The 9,562-nt window shown below is 52.0% G+C and overlaps 1 protein-coding gene across 1 annotated transcript; it reads right to left on the bottom strand.

The window, feature by feature from the left end:
* Nucleotides 1–865: 865 nt before the first annotated feature.
* Nucleotides 866–6,526, bottom strand: PLAU (plasminogen activator, urokinase). Its single transcript, XM_045291400.1, has 11 exons — nt 6,458–6,526; nt 6,140–6,225; nt 5,675–5,702; nt 5,398–5,505; nt 4,906–5,080; nt 4,620–4,711; nt 4,237–4,432; nt 3,885–4,033; nt 3,117–3,257; nt 2,614–2,762; nt 866–1,995 (listed from the first exon to the last, which is right to left on the bottom strand). The coding sequence occupies exons 2-11, from the start codon at nt 6,194–6,196 to the stop codon at nt 1,816–1,818; spliced, it is 1,275 nt and encodes a 424-aa protein (XP_045147335.1). The 5' UTR covers nt 6,197–6,225; nt 6,458–6,526; the 3' UTR covers nt 866–1,815.
* Nucleotides 6,527–9,562: the final 3,036 nt, after the last annotated feature.

The raw sequence follows: 9,562 nt of genomic DNA, 5'->3' as shown, positions 1-9,562 counted from the left end.
AACATTTGGGGACCTTTTTTAACATCAGGAATCCTGGTACCAGTACTGATCTTCTGAATCACAATCTCTTCAGGTGCGAGCTATATATATATTTCATTTACTTGAAACCTGGCAGGTCAATACGAGTATTATTTTATGTAGTCAAGAAATTGACTAGTAAAGTGGCCAAGTTGCTTAGAATAATAAGATTTCTCAGGTGATCTGGTTAAGGCATACTGCCAAAAAACCACATTAACCCAACGTAGAAATTCAAACATTTTGGCAATCCCATATATCCCCGCTTGTCTTCCCCACCCTAGTTCTTCAGCGTCCGATGCTTGGTTCACTGGACATGGTCATTGCATTAGGGTATCCCCTCGCTTTAAACTCTGAGCCCCTGAAGGCAGCGATAGCACTGGCTAGTCACGAGCTCTATTACCACACCGAGCACGCGCAGCCCCACTTGCAGGCACAGGTGACGGGAACTTTTGGTTTTTTTGTTTCTTTTGCTCTGAATGCCACAGACTCACTCAAGCTGAGCTGAGTTCTTAGCCATTTCACTCACGGAGGCTCTCGCCTTAGTTAAGGTCAGTTAAAGGTCAGTGGGGGAAAAATACAGGTTAGGAGTGACTTTGCGTTTGGATTCCAGCAGGGACCGCACAAAGAAATCAGACCAAGGAGGCGATTGTGGACACCTGGCTTGGGTCACATTTTAGTGCTTTAGGTGCCCTATAACCCTCCTCACCTCCACTTCCCAAAGTCCCATGAAGTCCCCATATATCAACTCATAAGAAATGCTGGAGTGCCTGCTACCATGGCAATTTTTTTTACTTTTTGAAGGCTCCCTAACTCAATCCCACACAAACACTAGGGGAGAGCCAAAGTCTTCAGAAAAATCATTTTTATTGATCATCTTTCATTCAAAATTACAAAAATAGATATCAATTTAAATAGTAGAATATAATCATTAAATATTCAGTGTACAGGCGCGGTCCTCCCCCACCCAGTGAGCACTGGGTGAACTGGGCTGGAAGGTCAGATGCGCTAACTGGCCCAGGAAGGGTCATCACCATGAAAGTGGCACGGAGTCAGTTTGTGCTGCCCGCAGGTTTGTGGCCCAGAGCGATACATTCACTGGCTTCACCCAACGTGAGAGCCAAGGGACTCAGGGAGTGGCCCACGAGCCTGACCGCTCCAGGCACTCTGTGTAACAGGACGGTCCTTGCACAGTAGGAAAATGTAATCAGACACAGGGACACACTGGCAGTTCCTCACAGAGATGCAGCCTGTAGACAGGTGCTCAACCCATACACATACAGTATTTTCCGACACATTCATGAGATGCCTGAGCTCTTCCCCCAATTCACTAGTGTCTCTACTCCGCAAACTGTGGTTCCCACATTGGCCAACCTCCCTCAAGAGACCTCAGCTCTGCTACACTTCCTAATTGGGAAATTACTCATTTCCCAACAGCATGTCTCATGAATGCTCACTGTTGAGGGAGCTGGCTCTCTTTCCACCTATGTATAAGAGATGTTATTTTGAACTCCAGGAGTTTTCCATCCAGAAAAAGGCATATAACTGAGTAATATTTTCCTGAATCAGGACCACCCTTCCATCCTGGCCATGGGTGCCTGGGCAGCCAGGACCAGGCCTGCATCTGAGGGTAAGGCTATTGTTGCTCACCCTGGCAGGCAGCACATGCAAAACCCATCTCTGCAGAGCTCGTTGCCTCCAGTCTCTTCCTTGTAGCTGGTGGAGTTGGCTGTGCTGCAAAAATGATGCTCGGCATGGAAGTGGGCAGGGCCCATTTCCTCCTTCGGCTCCCTGGGGTCCTCACCGGACTAGGCCATTCTCCTCTTCTCCAATGTGAGTGCGGATCCAGGGCAGGAACTGAGAGACCCTTGTATAAACGCCTGGCTTGTACTTCTGGGCGCACTCACGGCCCCAGCTCACAATCCCAGACAGTGTCAGTTGGCCTTTAATAGAGCAGACCAGGGGCCCCCCTGAGTCTCCCTGTGAAGAAGTCAAAATGCAAAGGATGAGCCCTGGAAGTACTGGGGGAATAGGAAAGGGAGCCTTCTGATTCTACCACTCAGCCATGTCTGAGTCAAAGTCTCTCTTGATTCCCCATTTTCTATGTCATTAAGCTTACAACTTTCTCAAAATCAGTTACCTGCTACTCTTCCATCTCTGCTCCCAGACATGGCTTCTCCTCCCCATCCTGGTATATTCTTTGAGCTCTCACGAAACTATCTTTCACTTGACCCACCCTCCTGTCTTCCCTCTGCCTCCTCAAATCCCATTCAGATTTGTTCTCTTCAAAGGCTCCCTTCCATGCCCACGTACCACTCAAATATATGACTATTCCCATTTCATACCATACCCTCAATATTATCTTCTATTGTTTCTTCTTTCTGTAGTCATATTCCCCACCCAATCGGAAATGGCCAGATCAGAGTCAGGTGCATGGCAAGATTTTTGTAAACGCATCAGATATGGTTTAAAACCACCAAACATGGGATTCTTGCTTCTTGGAACTTTGGCTGGAGGCTCCCCCAAAGCTTTCAGGGGCATGTGCAGGAGCCCCAGGGAGGTTTGAGGGTGATGGACAGAGCTGCTTGGGACTCTCACCTGACAGGAATCTGTTTCCCACTGTGAGCCAGCAGCACACAGCATTTTGGTGGTAACTTCGGAGCCATAGTAGTGGGGCTGCTGGCAATCCTGGTAGGAAATCAGCTTCACCGTGGTCCTTTTCAGCTTCTCTGCAAAGATATAGTCAGCTGGGGGGCAAAAAAAGATATAGTCAGCTAGATGGAGGAAACATGGAAAAGTTTGGGTTAAGAAATATCTGTCCAAAAAATATATATCTGTTCAGCCTTTCCACGAGGACTCTCTTGCTGAGAGAGGACAGAAATTGTCCCCACCAGAGAAAGTCTTAACCCTTCCCAACCAAAATCTAAGCTTTTACCTGGCCTACAGTCCTCCTCCCGCCAGTTTCCCTGTACAGCCCAGGGAAACCATCTCTATGGTGCTCCCATTTCTCTCTCCACAGTGCTCCCTTGGCCAAGCTGTACTCTCTTCCTAGTTCACAACCCTTCCCAAGAAGCCCGTGGCCAGCCTCAAACATTACTTACTGTAATTCTCTTTCCCAAAGCCAGTGATCTCACAGCTTTCACCGAAATGGGCATCACCGTACTGTGGGGGCAGACAGATGGTCTGTATGGTCCGAGATGGCTGTGCACACTGGTTCCTATTAGAACGGATCTTCAGCAAGGCTGAAAGGTGAGGCAGGTATGGGATCAGAGAGGAAAGATCATCACCTGGTCAGGTGGCCACCATCTTTCCCCGCTCAATGTTGAGGAAGCCCTGTGTTTACCCCTAGATCAGTGATAGTCAGAGGTTAGCCTACGAAGTCTAATGATAGCTCATCACCTGGAACCTGCCCAAAGGCTTCCTCCCAGCTGCTAACCAAGTGATTGGCAGCCAGGACTGCTATACACAGTTATGCAGGTTGGTTCCTACAAAACGACCCCGCTGAGGCCCCAGAAATGGAATCCAGCTCAATGCTTTATCGCCAACTTCTACCTCCAGCAGATGCAGGGGCATCATTGTCTAATTTTCACACACAAGGCATTCTCAATCCAAGTGATATGCTTCTGGGGGATGGGAAAGGACGCTATTTCCACCCAGAGGAAGGCTATCTGTCCAGGAAATACAGGAACTCTATAGAGGAGCATCAGGGCCATCATAGGTTGACTCTGAGCCCTTCCCCCACCATCCTTTTGTTGGGTAAAGTAGGGCCTTCACTTCCCCCCACATCTTCCACCACCCACTGGGGTCTTTTCCTGGGTCCCCTCTTCTGCATTCATTCTCATGACATCATTTAGGGATTTTCCACTCACCAATATCGTTGTGGTGAGCAAGTGTCTCGGAGCTATAATCTTCATGCAAGATCAGCTCCTCTACTTCAAACTTCATCTCCCCAGGCGTACTGGAATGAAGCCTTGACCGGCCCAGGTACACGAGGTAGCTGTCCTTTTTTGGATCATCCCTGTGGGCAGGGAGCCATGTCAGACCGCCTAGCCTCCTAAAATCCTGTCACTTCCCTCTTCCTACCACAGAGACCCCAAGACCATGGGCTCCTGCAGAGGAACTGGAGGGGGAGAACTGATGTGGAATAATTGGCTGGGAAGCAGAGAGAGCTGTGTTTAGGAAAAGGCAGCAGGGCCCATAAGGAGACCTGGAGGAACTTACAGGAAGCAGTGTGTAGCGCTGACCACCCAGCAAGGATTGATAAGGCTGCCGCCACACAGGAAAGTAACCGAGCCTCCCCGGTGCTTCTTGTAGATTGCCGCAAACCACGGTTGGTCCTCAATGTTTATGAAGTCTCCTCCAACTATCTTAAAGCGGGGCCTCAGTGCCTTCTGACCACACTGAAACGCTGATTTTCCTGTAGGAGGAAAGGGTAGATGTCTTGAGGAAACAAATCAGATAGATATAGCAGTCTCATCCTCTGACCTCTGGCTTCTTCAGGGTCAGGTAAGCCTCCTCTTCACCCCCTCTGTGATGTACTGAGGGGAGATGGGGAAGCATTGTCCCCTTGTCCCCACGGTCATGAGCAGGTCAATGACACTCACCCACAGAACAGTCATGCACCAGACACTCTTGGATAAGCGGGATTAGGCCAACCTGCACATAGCACCAAGGTCGCTTCTGGTTGTTTGGGTTTCTGGCAACACAGAGGGGTGAGAAATGTCATTCCAACCCAGAGTGCTTTTCTTGCTTCCTTCTCTCTAGGGAACACTCAACCAGGGGCCTTGCTTTGCTCACGCCATGGCCAGGCCTCTGGGAGCCGAGGAGGGTAGTCATAAGATTTGCGTGAGTTCGAGAAGAGAGCTTCTGGTCCTACTGTCATCCCCTTACCTGCAGTAATTGTGTTTCCCCAGGCCTAGCTGAAGAGCATCTACTCTGTTGGCATTGTATGGTTTCTGGAGGACAGACGGAGAGTTCCAGGCCAGGCAGGGACGGCCCCGAGTGTCCATGTTGGCCTTCCCACGGTAAGAGTGACCATTCCCTTGGTAGCAGGTTTTCAAAGTATCTATATGGGAAGATGTGAAGATGAGAGACAATTAGAGGAAGAAGTTCAAATGCCGGCAGTTAAAATCTGCTTGGCCCCATATGATTTTGGGTCAGATGGAAAATACTATAAGGTTCTCCGACTATCCTCACCTCTCATGTGTGCAACCAATGTTTGCAGAGAAGGTGAGTATACGTATGTTTGACCATGTATATCAAATAGGCATAGAGATGCTCCACCCCAGCTCCTAACTCCTACCTGCTCTTATATACCACCCATCTGCCCCTACCCCCAAATCCCTGATGCTGCCTCCCCAGCTTGAGTTAGGACCCCCATACCTATTTCACAGTGTTCCCCCTGGAAGTTCTTTGGGCAGTGGCATCGCTGAATGTGAGAGAAGTGCTTGTAAGACACGCATGTTCCTCCATTCAGACAGGTACAGTTTGCTGGAAAACACAAGGTGGGAGAAGAAAGGAGTGTGGGAGGAAGCAGGTGTGGGGGTGGGGGGAAGGTACTGCAGCAGTTAGGGCTGCCCCACCTCCACCCACCTCTACCCAGCCTATTCCCAGATAGATGTCTGCGCAGCCAACTATTGTGCACGGGTCAGATACTCACAGGCACCAGATCTTCGATGATAGCTGCCCTGGAAAAAACGGGGAGGAAAGGGGATAGGTCACCAAAGAGTGCATGCCTCTAGAATAAGCTGGTACCATCCGCAAACCCATTCTTGAGTCCAGCTCCCTCTCGCCCCACCCCGTCTCTACCAGCCTGGCCCTCAAACGGAAGATGATGGGTTTCCAGCAGGGAAACACGGATTGACTCCCAAGCACACTTCACATGCCAGGGATTGCGGGCTGCAGCCGTTTCTGAAGCTTCCTTCTCCCTGACCACATATGGGACCCTCCTTGGTTCTGTCTCTCTGGGACTCTCCCTTGCCCCACCTGTCTGTCCTCTTCCCCCAGGAGGGGCTGGCCACGCTGCCGATGGAATGTGGCGCACTCCAGCTCCCTTCCCCCGTGCGGCTCGGGGGTCCTCCAACCTCCTCCCGTGGCCACAAGTTAAAGCAGAGAGACCACTCACTTGGGAGTCACTAACGAGCAGGGAGCAGAGCAGCAGGCCCGCCAGCTGGGCTCTCATGGTGGCAAGGCTGGGCTTTCACAGCGGCTCTGCAAGGGAAGGAGAAGTCAAGAGAAGCAGCAGGGCGCCAGGGCGGGCCGCTGCGAGCCTGCAGTTCCAAGGAGAGCCGCGGTCACCGGGCCGCCAGGCCCCAGGGTCCCCCCCCGGGGGCCAGACACGAGCACCGGCACACGCGGGGACTCAGCGAGCGGACGCCCGATGGAGGGGCAGGGGCCCGGCCGCCGCCCAGCCCGCCGGCTCCTCGGCGCGGCCCGCACTCACCCGCGGCGGCGGCGGCTAAGGCGCTGGGGCTGGGGGACACTGGACAAACCCCGGGGCTCCGGTCTCGCACTGTGCTGCCCACCGCCCGCGCGGGCTCTATAAGACAGCCCGCTCCGCCCCGCCTCCGCCGGGCACCGCCCCGTCCACGCCCTTTCCTTCCCGGCCCCGCCCCGCGCACCCGCGGGGACCGCGCACGCTGCCCCGCAGCTTCCGCCGCCCGCGCCGAGCGAGCGAGCAGGGTCTGGCCGAGGACTGGAGGGGCGCGGCCTCCCGGCCCTCCTCCCGGGCCCCGGGCCCTGCGCCCCGCCCCGCGGGCAGGAGAGCCCCGGGGGCCAGGGCCTCCGTCCGCTTCCAGGGGCTGCGCTTCTCGCCTGGGACCCCGTTTGCAGCCCGCAGCCCCCAACCCCTGCCCTCAAAAGTGACCCTGCACGGCGCCCCGCCTACGGGCAGACACCGACGCAGGGGCTCCCCATTCCTCAAACACCGTCCACGCATCCGCAACAACACAACTGCTTTAGACAACGCGGAGCTGCTGCTGCTTTTTTCAAATTTCCGCGGTAAGAGAGCTTAGTCATGTCTCCCAGGACAAGGTCAGGTTTAATTGAGAATTTCAAGTTGGTCTAAAAAGCAGGGGCTTGATGAGGGGTGAATCAGTATTGTACTGTGCTATAGTCCTGCGGGTAGGTGGGAACAGAATTGCAGGGCTCCTCTACTGAACAAAAGGAACCCTGGTGGCATAGTGGGTTACGCGTTGGGCTCTTCACCGCTATGTCAGCAGTTCAAAACCACCAGCCCCAACCCAGGAGAAGGATGAGGCGTTCTGCTCCTGCACAGAGTCCCAGTCTCCAAAACGCATAGAGTCCGAACCGACTCCAGGCAGTGAGTTCGGTTTTGGATAATGAGCAATCAACTTTAAGTTGGCTGGGCCAGTGTCCTGGAATAGTAGCATTAGTTAGTATTGCTCTAGATAGTAAGCAAGCTGCGGAAGGATGAAACCATGCCCCTCACCTTGGAGAGCAGCAGTGGGCACCTGGGGGTCCAAGGAAAAGGGAAAGGTTAATTTTCACGGCCTGCTCTTTTACACTGTTTAAGTCTGGTTTTTTTTTTTAACGTTTAAAATTTTCTAAGGGATAATTCAGGAATTTTAAATGCCTCTGCATAGTACCTCTTTGTAGAGCCTTGCCTTGATTGAGAGAAAAAGGCTTGCTTATCAAATAAAGTTAGCTTTCTGAAAAGACAGGCCCTATGTAAATGACTCCACCCACCCTTTGTGTGTGTGTGTGTGTGTGTGTGTGTGTCACACGCAGACAGGGCTCCAGCAGAGTTGCAGGAGCAAAGCAAGAGCTCTGCAGTACAGCAGCCTGTCCCTGTGCCTGTCCCTGTGCCTAGTGTCAGTGTCAGAACCAGAACTGTGGATCACTGGAATGCTACCCGGCTGGATTGGGTCCTTCTGATGGGTAGGGAGAGGATTCTAACTTGTAATTCACTAGGGGCCCAAGGCATGGTCCTTTGCCTTGCCCAGACCTGCAGGTTTTGCTACCTAAAACACCTGGGCTTTGAGTCAGGAGTCACTGGAGAGTGGTTGGGGGGGGGAGGAAGGAGGAAGACCCCTTTGATCCACATCGGTCAGAGGTCTCAGGATGGCAGCCTCTGGGTGAGAAAAGTGCAAGGTAATGGCCCCACTTTCAGGGGGCAAGTGACCCATTGCCCTCTGGGTAGAGTGCCTTTGACCACCTGAGCTGCCACTGCCCCATGGATGGGCTGAGTCAGAGGTGCTCAGAGCTGGCCTCAATGCTTCCTCAAGAAGACTGTGCCGGCTTTATTTGGATTTAGGAGACCATCAATTGTAAATAAACGTGATCATATGTAAACAGAGGTGTTACAGCCTGAGGACTTACCCCGAAACTCTTCAGTTATCAGGAAATTCCCAGCGGCTCTCATGACTCACCGCACTGCTCCAGTGGCTCTCATGACTCCGAATTACTTGGCTGGAGGCTGTCATGCTGAATCTCAAGTACAAGATGACCTCATTTCCTCCTGGACAAAGAGGCTGGAAGACCGCTCTGCTCCTCCCCACCCCCCCACCTCCTCACCCACCTTCACCTGGTTGACCATCTTCATGCTTCCATTTTTTCTGGAACTTCCCTTTCAACTCTGAGGGTCACTGCACTCTGTCTCGGTAGTCATCGTTTTGCTACGCAATCTATGGCAGACTTTACTTCTTTGAGGACAGAGACCACCACTCTCCCCCAGTACTTATTCACATGCCTTATGCACATAATTGTTTTATTATGAATGAATCTTGAATGAGTGGGAACCCTGGGAAGGCTCCCTCCTTCCTGTCTCGGTTTCTTGCCATGAAGAGTCAAACTCCAAAACTCACTGCCCTTGAGTTGATGCTGACTCAGAGTGACCTTTGAGGACAGGGTAGAACTGCCGCTGAGGGTTTGTGAGAAAGTAACACTTTACCAGAGTAGAAAGCCTCGTCTTTTTCCCAGGGGGACACTGGTGATTTTGAACTGCTGACCTTGAAGTTAGCAGCCCAATGAGTAACCACTATGCCACTAAGGTTCCTACCACAAAGAACAGTACCTGCATTATGTCTGTCTTATGCTAAAAAACACATTGGTGTAAACCATTCCACTTTCAACTAAAGACCTTAGGGTATAGTTCAGGATTGTTACTCCTGTTTTGCAATGGAGAAAAGGAGATGGAGTGAAGTTGAAGTGGCTGAGTGGCTGAGACATCAGTAGAAAACAGCTCTTCTGATCTTTGCTCCTGGGCTCCAAAAAGACAAACTCTTGGAAAGAAGAGCCAGGTGATGTAAGACCGTACAGTTCATGGGAGCCCTCCTGCTGGCTTTGGAGACTTCCTTCAAGCTTCTTCCGTAGCCATGGGCTCCGAGTTCCTGGGACGCCTTCACTGTAATCTGAGTTAGCTGCTTGCCTGAGTTCTAGGAACAGTCTTGGTGGGCTAGGCCTAAGCTTCTTAAACTGTGGATCATGACCTCACGCGGGGGGCCACATAACTGAATGTGGGGGTAGGTGGTGCTAAAATTTGGCACCCGTGAAAGCTTGCTGAACTCACAACAATGAAAAAGTAATT

The sequence above is a fragment of the Echinops telfairi genome, unplaced genomic scaffold, assembly GCF_000313985.2.
Source record: "Echinops telfairi isolate 266 unplaced genomic scaffold, ASM31398v2 ScPeMD7_70;HRSCAF=299, whole genome shotgun sequence".
NCBI classification, from domain to species: Eukaryota; Metazoa; Chordata; class Mammalia; order Afrosoricida; family Tenrecidae; genus Echinops; species Echinops telfairi.
This window is presented reverse-complemented; position numbering and strand designations above follow the sequence as displayed.